A 21671-nucleotide genomic window follows, 5' to 3' on the forward strand; every position below is an offset into this window, starting at 1 on the left:
ACAAACTGATTAATCCAGGTGTGCCTGATTATTGTTACTGAGGCCAGGGACACCTGGATTAATCAGTTTGTCCAATAATGACAGACAGGAAACAAAGGGCTGGCTGAAGTTCAGAAAGTAGTGAAGCTGTGGCATAAAGCCAATTAGGACTTTATCTGCAGCCAGTACTAACTCTGATAGAAAGTCAGCAAATTCTTTGATAAAGTCTGTATGATGCCCTAGTGGCCTGTATACAGTAGCCAGCACAAATCTCAAACGTGATTTATCATTTACACTTGATATTGTTACATTAAGCACCAACACTTCAAAAGAATTATATTTGAAAATATTACTATAAATTACAGCAACACCTCCCCCTTTGCCTTTCAACGTCATTGTCATAGAAACCAATGCAGATATTCTGGAAAACGAAAGAGTGGCATGGACACACAAATCGGATCTGAACATTTGTGATACACAATGTGGACGTCAATTATTTTAGATCAGATTCCAATCGGATACATAAATAATATGATCTGGACTGACAGTTTGAACGTATAAAGGTGACTTGACGACGTCTCTAAGTTATATTATTTATTTATATAGTGATATTTTTGTCAGGGCCATAGCCTTGTTGACAGTGTCCAGACATATAGCGCACTAGTGCTGTGGGCGACCCGCGGTCCAGTCCTGGCTTGTGGTCTTTAACTGATCTCGCTCCCCTATTGCTTCTCTCATTGTCTCTCCTCTCAAAATTGTATGCTGTCAATATATGTTAATAATGTATTTTTTCATGTCTAAGCAATGTATTTAAAGGATTAGTTCACCTCAAAATGAAAATTTCCAGATAATTTACTCACCCCAATGCCATCCAAGATGTTCTTCAGTGGAAAAGAAATTAAGTTTTTTGATGAAAACATTTCAGGATTTTTCTCCACACAATGGACTTCAATTGCAACCAACATGTTGAAGTCCAAATCAATGCAGTTTCAAAGGGCTATGAAGAGTTTCAAACGGCTCTGCACGCTTCCAGCTGAGGAAGAGGATCTTATCTAGCGAAACGATCGGTCATTTAAAAAAAAAAAAAATTTTTTTTTTTTTTTTATAATATTAATAAATTAAAACAAAGATGTCAGACGATTTTGAAGTTGGAGGAGAAAACGGGAGAAAATTAGATGGAATTTTTCGCCCTTCCCTGACTTTTTGAACCGGAGTACACAGACAAATAACTTAGATAGATGACGTGACGCGTGACGTTTCCAACGTGATGACGTAAACCCTGGCGCGTCGCAGACCAGCACAAGATGAACAATTGTGGTTAAAAAGTATATAAATGTTTATTTATTTTAGAAAATGAACGATCGTTTCGCTAGATAAGACCCTATTCCTCAGCTGGGAACGTGCAGAGCTGTTTGAAGCTCTTCAAAGCCCTTTGAAACTGCATTGATTTGGACTTCAACATGTTGGTGGCGCTTGAAGTCCATTGTGTGGAGAAAAATCCTGAAACGTTTTCCTCAAAAAACTTAATTTCTTTTCCACTGAAGAAAGAAAGACATGAACATCTTGGATGGCATTGGGGTAAGTAAATTATCAGGAAATTTTCATTTTGAGGTGAACTAATCCTTTAAGTGTGTTAGAACCTCACATACAATATGATTACTGCTGAGATCCCATTGGATTATGTCTTACTCCTGAAGACAAAGAGATGAATTGTCCCTTCTCAAAGAGCAGTGATTCAGCAGATCTCAAGGTTATCCGGAGAAGTGGACACATGAGACACTAGTGGAGTTTCATTTTAATGTGGGACAAAAATTTACTCTTTTATATAATGCCAAGGTATGCAGGTGTAGAAAGAACAGAAATCTGAACCATACAATTACTGGGGCTGAAGGAAGAAAGAAATATGTTATGTTATGTCTTTTTAATGCATTGTGTGTGTGTGTGTGTGTGTGTGTGTGTGTGGTCCTGGTAAACCCTACGTTATGGGAAAAAAATGTAAACATTTTTCAGTGATCTGCAGGTTTATGGGTATTTCAAATTTTCTAATTTATTTCTAATAACCTTGAAATATTATTAATACAATACTTATTTCTTATGCCTTTAACTGAATGCATTTCAAACACTTTTTTCACTAAAGACATGTATGATACATGACGCTATTCTTCTATTTTTCCCCTATTTTCTTATGTCATTAAAGAAATTACATAATTGGAATACAAATATTTAACAATCCAGATATGAAGCATTTGAGAGGATCATTTGAATAATTCCACCCTGTTACAAGAAAAGTGCTTAAAAAAAGCCCCAGTCTCTCTTGTACCACACAAAACATGATGCCATCTAAGACTCCACCTTCCATCTTCTCTTAGCAGTATAAAGAAGGTAGAAACTTTATCTCTCTCTCTCTCCCTCTCTCCCTCTCTCTCTCTCTCTCTCTCTCTCTCTCTCTCTCCCTTTCTCTCTTTCACCGTTTCTTCATTTAAGCAGGACTTCAAGTCTGAGGACAGCTCTAATATCAGAGCTAATTTTCAGCGTTTAGTCCTGGATACCGAGCACCACGGTCTGTGAAACTGCACATAGCAGAAAAGCACAATGGCTTCAGCCGGCCTGGAGATCCTGGGGATGATCCTGACTGTGGCGGGGTGGCTCGGCGTGATGGTCGCCTGCTGTTTGCCCATGTGGAGAGTAGCGGCGTACATAGGCCAGAACATTGTCATCACACAGATCGTGTGGGAAGGTTTGTGGATGAGCTGCGTGGTGCAAAGCACAGGACAGATGCACTGCCGAGTGTACGACTCCATGCTGGGGCTGCCGGACGAGCTGCAGGCTGGCCGCGCTCTCACCGTCGTAAGCACTCTGCTCGGGGTGGTGGGCATGGCTCTGGCAGTGGCCGGGGCAAAGTGCACCAACTGCACCTCAGATGCAGCCAGCAAGCCACGCATCATGATGGCAGCTGGGGGCACGTTCATAACCTGTGGGCTGCTGCTGTTAGTGGCCGTCTGTTGGACAGCTAACGGCATCGTCATAGATTTTCACAACCCGCTTCTAGAGGAGACGCAAAAGAGGGAGTTTGGGAACTCGCTGTACTTCGGATGGGGTGCCTCCTGCCTGCTGATCCTAGGTGGAGCCATTTTGTCTTGCTCCTGCTCCTCAAAAGCACAGAACAATGCCGTGCCGACAAGAGTGGACTACTCAGGGGTCAAATCCCTCTCTGTGAATGGATACGACAGGAGAGACTATGTTTGAGGGCTCTGAATCTTTGCACATGAAGGACCTCCTTGAGAGAAAAGCCAACAAGTCTGCTAAAGGACAAGCATTCAAATGTCAACAACAAATTAACGATTGATGCTGAATCTTGAATACCAACGTGGCAGATATAAAATAGTATTATTGTTTTTGTTTTCATTTGAATGTATTCATTAATGTCGCAAGAACTAAGTTTAATTGTAATTTTGTCTTTTGACCCAGTCGCTAATAGGTGAATAATCAGTAGCTCTTTGACTCACTGAAATGATTATAATAGATGCTTTTCCATTCAAACTGCAAGATTAATTAAATGATCAATGAACATGATTTTATTGAAACAGACATTGGTCCGTTTATTAATAAGTATTTTGCCAATTTTGCTAAATAGGTAACAATTTATTTTGATGGTCCCTTTTGAACATTCTGCTGACTATAACTGCTTTGCAACTACCTGTCAACTAGCTCTCATTAGAGTATTAGTAGACTGTCTGCTGAATTGCTGCTATCACTTTATTGTGATGGTCCTCCAACAGACATTATGCTGACTATGAGTAACTTTGCAACTACATGTCAATTTATTCTACTAACCCGAACCCCACCAGTCTACTAATACTCTACTCTAATGAGAGTTAGTAGACATGTAGGTGCACCATTACTTATAGTCAACAGAATGTGTTAAAGGGACCATCTAAATAAAGTGAAATCGCTAAATGCTAGATTTTGTCCAAAATAAAAAAATATTGGTGGATTACAAACTAAAGTATACATCTGAAAGTAATGAATTTATTTGAAGGAAAACATCAATACATGTTTTTTTTTTTTACTTTTTCACCTTTTCCCCTCAAAGTCTATCAAAGTTTATAACATTGAATCATGGAGGAACTATGTAAACAAAGTACTTGGAAAACTCAGAATATAGAGTGAAGCAAAGAGTGCACTTTATCATCATTTGAAATCAATCCTACTCTTAAAGGTCTACCACAAAAATAAATGACACTCTCCCAGTTGTGAATGGAGACAATGCGCTGGTTGTTCTGGTAAATCTCGAAACCTCTTTGTGCCTGATTCTTTAGTCAGGAGAGCGTAACTGAGACTACCATGGAAAGATAAACGCACCTGCCTTATTGCTCAGAGGATGCCTAGATAATTACTCTTTTTACTCTAGTGTTTGGTAATTAGGAAAATATGTAAAGCTTTAGTGGGTTATTATGCTAACCTTCTTTTGCAGCTCATTAAATATTATCATTCGAGGTACTGTAACGGTATTTTGTTTACTGCTCGATAGTTCACCCAAAAAAGTAAATTCTGTCAGTAATTACCCTCATGTTGTTCCAACCCCGTAAGACTTTCGTTCATCTTCGGAACGCAAAATAATATATTTTTTATTAAATCTGAGAGCTGGATCACTCCTCCATAGGCTTCTAAGGTATTGCAACTTGCCAGCCCAGAAAAGTTATTAAAGACATCGTTAAAATAGTCCAAGTGACTACAGTGGCTCAATCTTAAGTTTATCAAGCGACGAGAATACTTTTTGTGCACAAAAAAACAAACAAAAATAATGACTTTATTCAACTATTAATTTCCTTCTGTGTGGGCCTCGAGTGAGTTCACGTAGTGTAACAGCTTAGCGCTTCTGTGTTGTATGGTTCTGGTCGCTTGATAAACTTAAGATTGAGCCACTGTAGTCACTTGAGGTTGGAACAATGAAAGTCTTACGGGGTTGGAACAACATGAGGGTGAGTAATTACTGACAGAATTTTCATTTTTGGGTGAACCATCCCTTTAAGTAGAAATATTGACAGATGATATAAAACAAATGTGTCTGAATGAATTATTGTTTCATGCAACAAAACAGCAATTTTAGCGCACATTAATGCAATAGAATTGAACGTACATTTGCACACAGAAAAGATGCCCATTCCACTTGTTTCTTAGTAACATGCTCCTAAATAAATAACCACTGCAAAGGTTAAAGCAAGGTCACAAGACGTCGCATACCTATGCATGACTGATTAGAGTGTGAGTGTGTGTATAATGTGTGTGTGTGAGAGAGAGAGCTGAATATGCCTATTTGGGATGCTGTTTAGATTAGATTGACTCTGTTATTGTGTGGCCTTGTGGAGCTGATAGCAGCTACAGACATGCTCTCATGCATCAGTGGACTTTATTGCTCCTTCTCAAGTGAATCCTGAAGAATCAGCTCCCGAAGTTGAATTATCAATTTCAAACGAATCTCTGCTCATAGTATCCAAACAAAATGATGAAACCTTATGCTTGTGGTTTACTTGCTTACACGTTTCAAGCATGCATTCTAATCTCATACCGTTGGAATTTTTCTTCAAAAGTGTGGTCTTGTCGGTTATCCTTTAACCAGTCCCCGCTGGGCTTTTGTTATCTATCCACTATTTGGTCTCGGAGTGGGAAATACCAGATGAAGAGAGTTAAATCATTAAACAAACTCGTTTCCTAGCCAAGGTTAAGCTCACTCAAAAACCAGCACAGTTTAGCCAATCCCCCGAGACTTTTTCCAGCATAACTCCACCTTCCTCACCGTTGCCATTATAAAGCCTTCATTGTGCTGAGAGCCTTTCCTTAGCGAATGCAACCTGTGAGTTTATATCCTAGCACGTTCTTCCAGCCTAAGTGATCAGAATGGCAGCTCTGGGGTTAGAGATACTAGGGGTCACCCTGGCTGTGTTAGGTTGGATTGTGGGCATTGTGTCTTGCGCTTTACCCATGTGGAGGGTCACGGCTTTCATCGGGGTGAACATTGTAACGGCGCAGACCATATGGGAAGGAATCTGGATGAGCTGTGTGGTGCAGAGCACTGGCCAGATGCAGTGCAAAGTCTACGACTCCATGCTGGCTCTCAGCTCAGACCTGCAGGCGGCCCGGGCACTGTGTGTGATTGCCATCGTAACGGGAGTACTGGCGCTCCTGCTCTCTATTTTAGGGGCCAAGTGCACTAAATGCCTAGAAGAGGAGCGTGCCAAAGCCAGAGTAATGATCGGCGCTGGAGTCACCTTCATCTGTGCTGCGGTCATGCACTTGATCCCTGTGTGTTGGTCTGCTCACAGTATCATCAGAGCCTTCTACAACCCCATAATCATTGAGGCACAGAAAAGGGAGATAGGTGCGTCTCTCTACCTGGGATGGGCGTCCAGTGCCCTTCTGCTCCTCGGCGGGGGCCTTCTCTGCTGCAGCTGCCCCCCACAGGAGGAGAATAGGTACGGTCCACCCAGCAGGATGGTTTACTCCGTTGCACGTTCTGTACCACCCAGTGGCTTTGACAAACAGAATTATGTGTGAACAAACGTACTCTTTTTGAACAGAAAATGTGTTGACACAGTACAAGACAATGTGCAGTGAGTTCTGTTGGTTTGCCACTCAAATGTATTTCCTAATTTGCTGTGCTCTCTTTTGTTTGGTGGTGTTACCCAGTTTATTCAACCAGTTTTGAAGAATTGCAAGTATTACATTATTACTGAGCACATCTATATATATGTTCATAACTGTGCGTGTAAATTGATAATGATGTTGTAATTATTAGTATTGTGTTTTTACTAATAATTAAAAATTCTCTTCAGTTTTTCAATATATTTTTGCAAACATTTCAGTACATGTGTTTACATGATGTATGAGCTCATGTTCTCTTAAGACTTATTTTCTAAGTGTGCCACTCTCTGTTGTTTGCTGCAGGGTGTTTTTTATTAACCAATAAGAACATAAAAATAGTTGTTAAAAATATAAATAAATTTTTATTGCATTTTTTTTTCTGGTTCTAACTAAAATGCACTGAACAAACTGACTGTGCCATCTTTGTTGAGTTACAGAACCTTTCATAGCCTCAATAATGAGGTGATGAGTTGAGTCGGCTGTCACTACCTTGTTATTCACCTGTTTTCAAGATCTATTCGCTCTCTGCACAAGAATCCTGTCTTTGTCAGGGCCCTAATCTAACTGTTCAAGCGATTCCCAGACAATGGGCCTGTTTCAGGGATGAAGATGAGGCGCTGGGTCATGGAATGTAACAAACATCTCTTTGTGCTTCTTACATTTAATAATGGATCTTTGAGAACATGATCCATGCAGCTTAAAGATCAAGGATTCTACAGTTGAGTATTATGCCATCCATAAAGTATAAGACAGAGCTTCCTGTTGACATGTCAATATTTAAACACTTTGTGGCATGCCTCTACAAATGAGTGATCATAGAGCAGCAACTGCATGAAAGCAAACAGATGTGCTGCATCCATATTCTTTCCCTATTTACCACTATATGCATCAGCCATTTTGTAGTGCCGTCCGAATTCCAAGGGAACAGTTTTTATTTCCTATATTTGTGCACTCTGATTTATGGGGTGCAACCTATATAGACTTGCAGTGATGTATTGCATCTAATGCAAAGAGGACTGACAAGTTTTAAAAGAAATGCATGCCTCTTTATTTCACACTGACATTCTTTCAATTGATAACTGGTTATTTCACTATTCTTTTTCTTGACTAATTTACTGAGCTAATGTATTATTGTTATCGGAGGAAAAAATATTTTGTGGATGATTCAGTTATTTCCTTTAGGTAACATATTTGTCTAATCATTGAATGCTGTTATGTCACTTTATAAGTGCTTCATGGTCTGATGTTCTCTGATCATATGCTACACTTCTTGGAAAATAATGTTTCTAGATACCAACATAATAAATTCAATCATTCAAATGTGTTTTTTATTTATTTATTTTTATTTATCATATATTAAAGGTGCTCTACGTAACTTTTAGCGGCCTCTAGTGGTGATGTTTCAGATTGCAACCAAATTTTACAAGAGCGCTCGTGCTCGAACTCATAGACAATACCGTCTATTACGCAAATATCTCGGCGAATACTTGACGGATTCGGCGAGCACCGAGCTCGTTGGGACCATCTAGTCGAGCTGAAAAGAACCATATAAGTTCCATAGTTTTTGGTGGTGTTTTCGCGGAGATATTAGCAGAAAACCATCGGGCGCGCTGCAAAATTGCGGACGCCGGTGACGTCACGATCTCAGAAGAAAATCGCTCGTATCTCTGGAACACAAAGACCCAGAGAGCTCAAATTCGGGGGAGGAGGTCCCAGGGGAACCCTTGCCCGAACGCTAGAGTGGCGGGCCTCGGGGATGCCCCCTACCGGATCGCCGTTCGCTGGGACCCCGATTTCGAACGGCTATAACTCGGGGAGCCGGGCGAGTTGGACCTCGGGGGTGGGCTCGTTCGAAAGGCCCCGTCCAGCACTACGAACGATTAGAGTCTTGGGAATATTGATCAAAGATTGACTGAGATATAAGCCGAAAAACGTGCGCCTTTAACTGGACGTAACTCCCTGACCGTCTACAATTGACTGTATATAAGGAGAGAGGCTCGGGAGCGCGCATGTACGTCACATCCGTTGGATTTCGCGGTTAATCCGACCCGGAGACTTCACATAGAAATAGGAATACTGGCCTTCAGAGGTAATAGCAAAACTCGACAAGTGGATCATTTTAATGTGTGATTACAACCCCTTCACACACAGGCAATAAAAAAAGGATTCATTTTAGTAGAAAAGTTACATAGAGCACCTTTAATTATTATTATATTATATCAAACATGACAAAACCGAACAAACATTTAGAGTCCTCTCTGGTGCACAATAATTACATCAACGTCTAAAAATGAAAAGATAGATATTGCACCTTTTGTAATTCTAATTTTGGACTACGTATATGGCGTTTAATATACAAGGAATGTTGATTGAGGGAACAAGCTATTGTCAAGATGTTCAGATGTTGTTAAAACCAAACATCAGATTTAGAAATAGAATATTATTCAAGGGAATTGATCTTGGAATGACTGTAGGTGCGTATTTCCTGGAATTGTCATGCACAGTAGTCTGTGAAAAACAAAATAACTAACAAACAAACAAACCATATACAGTGAGCTCCACTTCTGCGGATGAAAATGCCTTGTTAATGAGAGACGTCTGAAGTTATAGAAGAAAAGGCTGATTTTCAACCAATTTCCAGCTGTTGGCCTCATTTCACTGTAGAATCAGAGGAAGTTGGTAGATGTGCATGCGTCTTTCCTGCATGAGTTAATGTCTTCTTTTTTTTATCAGAGCCAGTGGTGAGGTGAGGTCTCATGGCCGTTACGGTAACCACTGTCCTTCTGAACCAAACACTTTGCACTACAAATGCAAAGCCACATTGCAACCATTAGTTCAGAACAAGTTTTTTAAAAATGTTTTTGCTCCCTGAATCGTCATTGACATATTACACAGCAAATGAACATCACAAACATTCACAGTGTATGCTATATGAATTGCATCCTAATTCACTCCATTACAATAGTTTATGTTCCCTTTCCTTGTGCTCTTGCTATTTTGGAAAGTTGTTTTACATGTGTAGTCATAAAATCTGCAGTAACTGTGATGGTCCAGAATGTAAGGAATCTTTCCAGTGCCTTGTTGAATCCATGCCACAAAAAGAAATCAGGCTGATACTGGGTATCAGAAAAATGTGCCTAATAAAGTGCCCATATAGGCCACCTGACTCAATAACAGTGCATTGGACTGCCTCAAGAATGTGAGGAATGACAGCAACGTTCCAAAATATTTATCGTGTGTTCTGAATTGTTGATGCTTGGACACTGAGTTTGAATAAAATTATTTTTTTCTTGTTTCATTGGTACATTTTTAAGACTTATTTTGAAAAACATGATCTTGTTCTCCTTTAAAAAAAAACACCCTACACAAACTATTTCACTGTTTAAATGCTGAAAACACAGAAGCAGAGATACAGGAAGATGGCAGGCAGATATATGAAAATCATGTTACCTTTGTTTAATCAAATTTAACCTAGTTTAACACAGATCATGTCTTTTAGTGTTACCTGGCAAAAGCTCTGCATTGGTTTAGCAAGAGATCACCCCTTTAAAACATTCTGCAGTGATAGTTCCACAGAAACACCCATGCTTGCTGGTGCTCTGCATCTTCAATCCACAGGAGCAAGTAATCAATTTACACAAACATCAATATGTTGAAGTTCTAAATCCCTTATTATCCACAATTTTTCTACAGTATATCTAACATTTGTCAAGTCACCTTTATTTATATAGTGCTTTATACAATACAGATTGTTTTAAAGCAGCTATAGCTTTACAGTGATAACAGGAAAATTATGCATTTCGGGTGTTGTTCAGCTGAATTCAGAGCAGTCTTGATTCAGTTCTGTTGTAAAGATCATCAATTATCAAATTAATTTCATCTATAAAGCAGTTCTGCAAATAAATGTCATCGTCCAGCTCAGTTCAGTTCTCATACAACAGCGTCAATACAGTCAGATCAATAATATTGTTGAATATTAAAGTATTATTAAAGCAAGAACTTATGCACAAACTTCTGTCTGAAAGGGTTGCTTAATGTATGCAATAAATCCAACACAGCACACACAAAATCTTGTGTAAAATGAAAAAAGGGATCACAAATTGCTTAGAGCAGCATCTCACATACATCACATGTTATATCCATGGGCAGACCATGAAAAATCCCAAATTCATAGAGAGAGAATGAATTACATTTTTGAAAGAAAGATCCTAACTAGTGTCGAACCAAATTGAACCGTGGCTCTTAAAGGCAGGTGAAGTGCGGTGCAGTTTGCTCTTGCACTGCCTGACAGGCAGGTCTTGTTCCTGTAATATACAGAAGGTCATACGGACATGGTAACTGTAGTAAGAAGCGTTTGCTTTGACACAGAAAAATCTCAATCTTTTTAATTTGTTCGTGGTATTTAAATCAATTTATGGCTTCAATATAGCCTGGGTTTCCCCATACTGCCTTACCGCAGCGCGATTCAATTCACGCTGAAAGGCAGACCATGGCCAGATTTTTCGCCTCATTTAGGGAACCAATCACAGAACGGGGAGGGAGCAGCAAGACGATGACGCGTCTATGCGACACACCGAAGCAGTTTGTTTATACCTATGGATCAAACATGGCAGTAGACGCGAAGTTACCTTTCGATGCAGCCTTACGGCCGTTTCACACCGCAAGCGTGAGCGGCATTTGAGCAGCGCGTCAGCGTAACTACATCGTCACTGCAGCTGCAGACGCGCGAGAGTATTCACACTGGAAGCGTTTGTACAGTGTCACAGCAGCGGCTCCAAAGCTACATATCGTTAGCCTCATAGCATAATTGCTTAAGTCATTTTGTGTTTTTTCTTGTTTTCCAAAGACATTGAAATATGACTTCGGCATTATATATAAGCGAGCAATTCTTTACAAAAACAACTATACATTTGTTTTTAGAAGTTGGTCATTTTATAACATTGATAGTCTTGAAAGTTTGTAATGGGGAGGTGTACAACATTCGCATATAAGTTAAATGTAATACAACAAAACAACCCAGAAAATGGCTCCAATCTATTAGTTTCAGTCATACTTTCGATGATAAAAAACAAAACACACAAATAAACCACACACTCGGTTTTGATTTGGGTTGTGCTAGCCTGTAGCTGTCTGTGTGTTAACGTTACATGAACTAAAAGAACGTTTATATATAATATTTTCTGGCTAGTTTACTTTAGTTTTTTTTATTTATATAATACACAACTTTCACCCAAACTGAATAATTAAAAACAAGTTTTTACCGGCTAAATCTTCTATAAATATTATAGAGTCTTTATTTTCTTTTATTTGCCTACTCAAGTTCTTGTTAAAACTCACTAGACATGCTAATTCTGTGCATTTTGGGCAATTTTTGTGTGAAATCACATTTATTTTTGTCCATCAAAAGTGTGCTTTCACTTTAATTTAGCGTGAGCAATGCAGCAAAAAACAGATTCGAAACCCCCGCTTCACTGCTGCTCACGCGCTGCTCCTGCTCAACGCTCACGCACTGCTCCCGGTGTGAATGCACTCATTGCTTAACATGCACGCCGAAAAAATACGCGCCGCTCACGCATGCGGTGTGAAACGGCCGTTAGATACACGCCATCGTGTAGGCTGTACACATAAATCTCTGACCCATCGGCCATCGTCGTCTCCCTCGTCTAATTTCTGTCGCTCTACATACGTCATCTGGTATAATCGAAACGATTGGCTATGAGCTACGTACAGGCGCATTTGATAGACATTCTTAGCACCCAATAAACGGCTCTGGGCATTCGTAAACCACGCCTCAAATACGAGAAAATGAACATGTGGTTCCCAGACCCAATTCTCAACGAGATTGGGTCTGGCGTTAGCCAGGCTAGCTTCAATATTTCATTCATACATATTCTTTTGATTTGTCAGACTGCCCCGTCGGTCTCTTTACACTAGCAGTTTGTGGCAAAATTGTATTAACTAAAATGCCATTTTAAGCAGAAATATGTTGCTGGGCATAATCATTGCTGCTGCGACGAAATGGAGTCCGATTTCAAACCACTTTCAAATGTGGTTTGAATTAGATTTGGAAGAAAGAAAAAAATGTCATGTGTTTTTTGTTGTCTAGACTTGGAACTGGACTGCATCGTGTTCTGGATAAAATCTGGATATGCAACAAAAAAAAACTGATTTTTGTTGGCAGTCTAAACATGGCCTACTAGTCAACACCATTATGACTAAAAGTTTGCAAAGTATTTCCTACTCAAGCAAGGTGGTCAAGCCTATCCAATAAGAGCAGACTGGGAGTGGCCTTGCCCAGTGGATTATGGGTGTTTTTTTATTGAAAGCCTATTTTACCAGCAGAAATACCCTTTTAAGTAGCTTAACTTGATAAACATGCAGCATGGCAATTGTGTGCAGAGCCAGTCCAGCTGAGGTGTATGCCTTGCACGCCAGGTTTAGGTGACACCTTGTTGAGTCTGTTTGGCGCTGATTTATGTAGATGAAGACCTAGCCGCCACACAGTAATTTCTGAAAAGTAGGTTATTCAGCATACTGAATTAGACTATTTCAGGAACTGGGTATTTAAGCATTGGGTTTCTGTCACAATTTCACCTGTCACTTCTGCACAACAGTTCCATAATCCTCCCTGACTCTCACCTGCACTCTTTTCCTTATCACCTGCACCTGTTACTCATCACCATCATCCTCAGCACCACATAAAAGCACACCTCATCTCCCCTAACTGTCCAGCCTTGTTTATACGTAGTGGACTACTTGCCTTATCTCTGGCATCTATCTCCAGCATGTCTCCAGTGTCTTCTGTCTGCCCCCTGAGGAAACAAGGATTACCAGCATACTCACCGCTGCCCCTCTCATTTATCTTCCCATCCACGATCTCCTGTACCTGTAACAAAAGGGAAGTTATCACTCATTACCCTTCCTCCAAAGTCTTTATTGAATTCTATACTCACCAGTTTGCCAGTTTGCTCAAAGCTGTGAATACAACTGTCTATTAACTCCGATTCTACGTTCCGTAACAGTTTCACTGCTAAAAGTGTCAAAACTGTTTGTTTGTAGATGTAGTGACTGGACTGGCAAAGAGAGAGAAAGGATTAGTCATTTATGATATTGTGCCTTATGTGTTTAGCATTTTTATATGGGATTTATATAATACAATGAATGTTTATGTGCATTTTAAAGTTTACAGGAATGTTGAGTGAGTCATTACCTGATCAATGGAACATCCTTGGAAGGGGCGCAGTCTGGCCTATTGTAACGCTGGGTGAACTCAAAAAACAAAGGAAGATCTGGATCCAAATGCAGAAATAATATAATAATAAAATAAACAAAACCAAGAACAAGGACCTGAGAACAGGATGAGACACGCCAAACGTACACCCATGTAGGACAACACCAGACCAAGAACATTCTTCTTCTTCTTCTGTTGTTTAAATGGCGGTTGGCAAACCAACTTTAAGGTGCATTGTTCGCCACCTACTGGATTGGAGTATGGAGCACTACTTGATAGAATACACTTGATAAAAAAAAAAAAAAAAATTATATCTTATTTATTATATCTGTGTCATTTAAAAATTTGAAAACTTTTTCGTGTATTATATAATTTGTTCCTTCTAATAATTCCTTAAGTGTATAATTTCTTACACCCCTATCCCTAGACTGAATTAATTCAAGCCTTTCTCTACTGTATGCTACACAATCTAGTAATATATGTTTTACTGTTTCTGGATATCCACATTTATCGCAATTACCACTTTCATGTTTTCCTATTTTATGTAAACTTTGATTCAGTGCTGTATGTCCAATACGCAATCTTGTCATAATTACATCCTTTTTCTTGTTATTAACATTTGTCCTTTCCACCCCCACATTACTTTGTATACTATACAAATGTCTTCCTCTTAATTCATTATCCCATATCCTCTGCCACCTCTTTTTTACTTCAGTCCCAGTCAGCCCCTTAATTTCTGCTTTACTCATCTGAACTCTGATGTTGATCTCAGGATCTTTCAACGCCTCCTTTGCCAATTTATCAGCTTCCTCGTTCCGCTTTACTCCGACATGTGCTGGCACCCACAAAAAACTCACTCTTACGCCTAAGTGTTTTATGTTAAATAACTTCTGCAATACTTCATTTAAAATATCTTGTCTTGTTACAGAAGTTCCACTCTCTAAACTTTGCAGAGCTGATTGTGAGTCTGTACATATCACACTACTATTAGGCTGCCTTTCTTCTATCCATTGTAACGCTAATGATATAGCTATCAGTTCTGTTGTAAAAACAGATATATGATCTGTTACTCTTTTTGAAATTTTAACACTGTCCTGAGGGATATATACGCATGCGCACGCAGCGACCGGCAGGAGTAGCAGTAGTGTGGCGTTTGTTCGCTTGTTTGTTTTTCTGCTTTGTTTTAATAGCCTTCATATTTTATTTAACAAATTCTGGTAATGTTAAACAGATCCGCAGTTTATCTGTAGCCCTTGTGTCATACTTGATGAACTGGTATTCACAAGCCACAAGAAATCATGTTACCTACTACTGGCATGGAGTGGCTGACACTCGTGTTGTTACTATCAGCGTTCTACCTAGTCCAAGGTTTGGACGGCGATCCTCTAACAAGTAAGATCCAGTACACCAGAGACTTTCTGCTTGGATTCAACAATCCTATTAACACCAGGCCACCTTCTGACTTGGTCTTCCCTAACCTGGAGGAGCTCGTTCAGGGTTCGGGGAAGAGAGCACACACTAGTGCACCTCTCAGCAAAGTGAGGAAGCGGGGCCGGAGAGGAGGAATCCGGGTTCGAACGAGACGGCAACCCCTGGGTCGCATCGCCCTGCCTTCTATCATCCTGGCCAATGCCCGTTCCCTCCGCAACAAGATCGATGATCTCCAGGCCCATGTCCGTTATGAGCACGAATTTAAAGAAGCTTGTATCCTGGCGCTGACAGAAACATGGCTTGGGGAGAAAGACCTGGACAGCGAGATGGAAATAGACGGGTTTGGTGCGCCCCTGCGTACGGACCGAGAGGCTGCAATCACCGGCAAATCGCGAGGTGGGGGTGTGTGTTTGTACATCAATGAACGCTGGTGCAAAAACTTTATAGTGAGAGCGTCAGTATGCACCAAGGACATCGAATTGCTCTCTGTATCTATGCGTCCACCATATTTACCGCGGGAATTCCCACAGATTTTTGTGACTGTGGTGTATATTCATCCAAAGGCGAATGAGAAATCCGCCTCAGAAATGATCCTGCACACTGTACAGAAACTACAGTCACTCTCTCCTGACGCCCCCAATGTAATCCTGGGAGATTTTAATCATTGCTCACTAAACAAAAATCTTAAAGGCTTTTATAAATATATATCTTGCCCTACTAGACAAGGCAAGATACTTGATCAATGTTATGGTTCAATTAAAGGGGCTTATAAATCCATACCGCTCCCTCCACTTGGTACAGCAGACCATAATTGTGTACATCTTATTCCTGCTTATCGTAAATGTTTACAGAGGGGAAAAGTTCTCACCAAAAGGGTGAAACTTTGGTCTGAGGATGCTGTACAAGAATTACAAGGTTGCCTGGACTGTACATTGTGGGAGGAGTTTATTACATCATCTATGGACCTGGATGAGCTCACAGATGTTGTCAGTTCCTGGATTTCATACTGTGAAGATACCGTAATTCCGGATAGAGAGGTAAAGATTTACCCCAACAGTAAACCCTCGGTGAGCAAAAATCTCAAAATCCTGTTAAAGAAGAAGAAACATGCTTTTAAACAAGGCAGTGTTACTGAATTAAACTCTATACAAAAAGAGATCAAACGGGAAATAAAAAGGTGTAAATTGGGTTACAAAGATAAAGTAGAAAGACAATTAAGAAATAATAACTTGGGCTCAGCCTGGGACAGTGTTAAAAATATTGTTGGACTTAATGACAAATCAAGGAAAAAGACATTTTTAGAAGGTTTTGCGGCAGATTCTGCTCTGGCGTAGGAGTTTAATAAGTTTTATTCTAGGTTCGATGTCCACAATTATAGTAAAGAAACGGGTGCATTAAGGGACAGTTTAATTAACTCTGGTCCTTTTACAACTCCTTTTTTTTCTGAACGCAATGTTGTGAACACTTTTAAACATAGCAAGTCTTGTACAAGCCCTGGCCCAGACAATATTAGCAGCCGCATGCTGACCCTTTGTGCGGATCAGTTAGGCTTCATTTTTTATTATATTTTTAACTTGTCTTTGTGCCAACATAGAGTCCCAAATTTATGGAAACAATCTATAATTATTCCCATCGCGAAAAGTAAACACCCAAACATTTTAAATGACTATAGACCTGTGGCTCTAACTTCGTTAGTTATGAAGTCCTTTGAAAAACTGATTAAGAAAGAATTGCTGGGTAGAATTGAACATCTTCTCGACCCCTTGCAGTTTGCATTCAGAGCCAACAGGGGGGTGCAGGACGCTACCATAACTCTGCTTAAGCTTATATACAAGCACGTAGAGGGTAACAAAAACCACGTCAGACTGTTGTTTGTGGATTTTTCGTCTGCCTTCAACACCATCCAGCCCCACTTATTGGTGCAGAAGCTCATAGAAAATCTCGGGTGGGACTGCAACTTGGTGGGCTGGATTTTGGACTTTCTCACTAACAGGACACAGAGAGTGAGAGTAAATGGACATCTTTCTGGAATATCAGTGACTTCAACCGGCTCTCCACAAGGCTGTGTTCTCTCTCCTCTTTTATACATTATGTACACTAATGACTGCCGTAATGAACTGACCAATAACTATATTATAAAGTTCGCAGATGACACAGTCATAGTAAGTCTAATGGACCCCACTGAAACATCTCACGGCCCTGTGTTACCGTATTTTTAAAACTGGTGCAAAGAAGCCTTTTTAGACTTAAATGTTACAAAGACGAAGGAAATGTGTATTGATTTTAGATGTCACCAGCCGACTCCTGAAAAGACCTTTATAGATGGAAAAGATGTTGAAATTGTTGAGTCGTACAAGTATCTGGGAATTATCATTGACAACAAGTTGACCTTGTGTTGAGTAAGAAAAGTCAGCAACGTCTTTTTTGTCTGAGAAAGCTGGCTAAGTTTCAAGTTGACAGATCGCTGATGACATTGTTTTATAAATCCTTTATTGAATCTATTTTTACTTTTTCATGTATTTGCTGGTATGCTTCTCTTAGTTTAAAGCGGAAAAAACACATTAGAAATGGTACATAAAGTTAGCAGTAAAATCATCGGGATTCAGCAGATAAAACTAACTGAACTATACAATAGACATGTACTTAAAAAAGGCAGAATCTATCATGTCTGATGGTTCTCATCCCTTGCATGTAGAATTTAAGGTGCTGCCATTTGGTTCTCGCTTCAGTCAGCCACTAGCCAAAACAAACAGATTTAAATTCTCCTTTGTACCCTCTGCGATCTCTCTGCTTAACTCCGTAAAGAATAGGTAATGTCTGCACATAAGACATACTTGAACTTAAATGTTAAATGTTGTGGTGTTATTTTTATTTATTTTTATCTGTCTGATCCTGTATTTGAATTGATGTTTGATGTTGTCATGTACTGCATGTTAATTTATTTGGCTACTGCAGCAAAACTAATCGCCCCTCGGGGACAAATAAAGGTCTTGAACTTGAACTTGAATATACTGCTGCAGCGGCTCTACCTGTTATGGGGTCTTTTGATCCATCTGTAAATATTTGTATCGTGTTGTTATACATTTGATTAATGTGTTGTTGAACAATAACTTTTAATGGAAAATTTGGTTCATTCTTGTGTATCTCTTTATGAATTAATAAGTCTGTTTCTGGCATTGGGTATAACCATGGGGGTATAGATGATATTACAACAGAAGGAGCTACATCTATCTCTGTTATACCCATTTCCTGCGCCTCCTTATTAGCTACCCAGCCAAAACTATATATACTTCCATACTCATACTCCCAACAGTTTTCCAGAACCTTTTTAACTGGATGTCTTTCATCATGACCTTTTATATTAATCCAGTATCTCATCCTTAACTTTCTCCTTCTAATTTCAAGAGGCATTTCTCCCATCTCTACTTGGATAGATGGTACTGGAGATGTCCTAAAAGCTCCGCAACTGATCCTTAGAGCTTGAGTCTGAATTACCTCAATCTTTTTGAGCCATGTATCTGATGCAGAGCAATATATCAGACTTCCATAATCTATTGCCGGTCTTATTAATGAGCTATATATTCTTCTTAAAGACTGTCTACTCGCTCCCCACTCAACCCCAGCCAAGCACCTCATTACATTTATTCCTTTTTTACAATGTGAATACCAAATGTTAATTTAGAGTCCATCCACATACACTGTAAAATCCAATTAGTTCAACTTACTTGAAAAAAGCATGCAAACCGATTGCACTCAAAAAACCGAGTAAAGTGAAATAGGAATAATATGTAGTACTAACAAGTGCATGTCTAGTAGTGTACACTTACAAGAGAGTTCCAGTAACTTAAAATAATTTGTATACTATACTTGATCTTTTACTTTAGATGTACTCATTTATGCTAGTTGTGTTAACTCTGATGTAAAATCCAATTAGTACACCTTACTTGAAAAAAGCATGCAAACCGATTGCACTCTAAAAACTGAGTAAAGTGAAATAGGAAAAATATGTAGAACTAACAAGTGCATGTCTAGTAGTGTACACTTACACGTGTACACATCTATTATAAATCATTGAGAATAGTTTCACAATTTTACAAAGATAACATTTACAACTGGACAAATAAATGTAAGGCAATGATACAGTTCAAAGGTAAATTTATTGTATTGTTTTCTTAAAAACTGCACAGGGGTGGTCCACACAAGTTTGCATTGGGGTATACAATTTATGTAAATCACTAGGTTTAAAAAAACAACAACAACTTTAAAACAAAAAAAACGGAAACACTTAATAATAAGGTTCATTAGTTAACATTAGTTAGTGTATTAACTAACATGAACTAACAATGAGCAATACATTTGCTATTGTATTAATTAATCTTTGTTAATGTTAGTTAATAAAAATACAGCGGTTCATTGTTTGTTCATGTTAGTTCACAGTGCATTAACTAATGTTAACCAATACAAACTTTGATTTTAATAATGTTTTAGTAAATGTTGAAATTAATATTAACTAAGATTAATAAATGCTGTAGAAGTATTGTTAATTCTTAGTTCATGTTAACTAATTAACCTTATTGTTAAGTTGTTTCCCAAAAACCTTTTACAGTACAACAATATATATTTTTTTAATATAAAATCTGAATAAAAATAAATAAATTTGAGACCATACCCTGACTCTAACACATCCTCAACAAACAGCTTTAACAATTCAATAAATAACAATTACTCACTTTAATCAATAACACTTCGGAGACCAAACTTGGTATAAAGAAGTGCAAAAAAAGTGGCTACATTCATTATCCTAAACAATGAAAAAGCAATGTCTCTGACACACATGTACATTAGAAATGAATACGCTGACAGCATCTTAAAGGGTTAGTTCACCCAAAAATGAAATTTCTGTCAGTAATTACTCACCCTTATGCCGTTCCAAACCCGTAAGACCTTTATTAATCTTCGCAACACAAAGGAAGATCTTTTTGATGAAATATGAGAGCTTTCTGTCCCTCCAAAGATTAACGTCATTGTGACTTTTAAGGCCCAGAAAGGTAGTAAAGACACTGTTAAAATAGTCCATGTGACTACAGTAGTTCAACCTTAATGTTATGAAGCGACGAGAATAGTATTTGTGTGAAAAACCCCCGCCAAATAACGACATTATTCAACAATCTCTTTCTCTTCAACGTCATTCTCCTACGCTGTTGATCTAGTGTAAACAGCGCAGCGCTTCTGGGTTCTACATCAGAACGTAGGCTTATTATTGGCCGACGCTGGTCATGTGTGATGCTGGCCAATAATAAGCCTACATTCTGACATAGAACCTAGAAGCACTGTGCTGTTTACACTATCGTCAACAGTGTAGGAGAATGACGTGGAAGAGAAGAGATTGTTGAATGTAGTTTGTAGCGAGCAGGACGAGGCAGAGGGCCGTGAGAGAGCGGCGCTAGGCCGCTGGCGTGATTGCTGATGAGCGACACCTGTGAGACGCACCGGTCTCGCATCTCTCACGGAGGAGCAGAGGCATAAAGGAGGAGCGACGACAGTAGAGATCGAGAGAGGCCAGGCCTGGATTTTATGTTGTGTTATGTGTGGCCAGCAGTCATCCTCGAGGGGCAGCTGGCTTATACTTTCGTTTTGTATTTGTTTTATTTTAGGTTATTAAACTTGTTGAATGTTCGCCGGTTCAAGCCTCCTTCTTCCCATAACAACTGAACCTCGTTACATCGTTATTTGGGGAGTTTTTTGCACATAAAAAGTATTCTTGTCGCTTCATAATATTAAGGTTGAAATACTGTAGTCACATGGATAACAATGTTTTTACTAGTTTTCTGGGCCTGGAAAGTTTCAATGACGTTGCGTTCAATGGAGGGAGAGAAAGCTCTCTGATTCTGCAGATTATTACAATACCTCTCTCAACAATGATGGCAGTAGACACTGGGCAAAGGTAGAGAGAGAGATTCTTCTTCATCAATGACAGTCAGCACCCCAACAGATACTTGTGCCCAGGCTTCATCAACATCACAAACCTGAATGAAACCAAACAATAAAAATATTACAACAGGGAAAAGTGAAAAGGCATGATTAATTGTCAGTTATCTGTCCTGCATACATGTGTGTATTGCTCATGCATGAGCAGCCAGTTGTTATCCTTTGAACAAATCGATAAGATTTAGTAAATACAAAATATTATTTTTATATTATTATATATAAATATTATTACAAAAAGCGCTCATGTTGCTTCATGAAATGAGCTTAAACCACTGGAGACACATGAGCTAATGATTTCTTTCATTGCTGCCTATTGAGGAACAGAAAGGACTTGGATTTTATTAAAAGTATCATAATTTTTTATCTGAAGATGAAAAAAAGTGTCATAATAATAAAAAAT

General features: G+C 39.1%; 2 protein-coding genes across 2 annotated transcripts; both read left to right on the forward strand.

Annotated features, from left to right (window-relative positions):
- The first annotated feature begins 2431 nt into the window (after positions 1-2431).
- LOC130104610 (claudin-9) lies at positions 2432-3375 on the forward strand. Its single transcript, XM_056271244.1, has one exon. The coding sequence runs from the start codon at positions 2572-2574 to the stop codon at positions 3223-3225; it is 654 nt and encodes a 217-aa protein (XP_056127219.1). The 5' UTR covers positions 2432-2571; the 3' UTR covers positions 3226-3375.
- Positions 3376-5796: 2421 nt separating this feature from the next.
- Positions 5797-6663, forward strand: LOC130104440 (claudin-4-like). The gene has a single exon (XM_056270986.1). The coding sequence runs from the start codon at positions 5878-5880 to the stop codon at positions 6532-6534; it is 657 nt and encodes a 218-aa protein (XP_056126961.1). The 5' UTR covers positions 5797-5877; the 3' UTR covers positions 6535-6663.
- Positions 6664-21671: the final 15008 nt, after the last annotated feature.

Source organism: Rhinichthys klamathensis, unplaced genomic scaffold, assembly GCF_029890125.1.
Source record: "Rhinichthys klamathensis goyatoka isolate OS25496 unplaced genomic scaffold, OSU_Roscu_1.1 h1tg000014l_1, whole genome shotgun sequence".
NCBI classification, from domain to species: domain Eukaryota; kingdom Metazoa; phylum Chordata; class Actinopteri; order Cypriniformes; family Leuciscidae; genus Rhinichthys; species Rhinichthys klamathensis.

Coding starts and splice junctions, on each gene's coding strand:
- LOC130104610 (XM_056271244.1), top strand. CDS start 2,572: ATGGCTTCAGCCGGCCTGGAGATCCTGGGGATGATCCTGACTGTGGCG.
- LOC130104440 (XM_056270986.1), top strand. CDS start 5,878: ATGGCAGCTCTGGGGTTAGAGATACTAGGGGTCACCCTGGCTGTGTTA.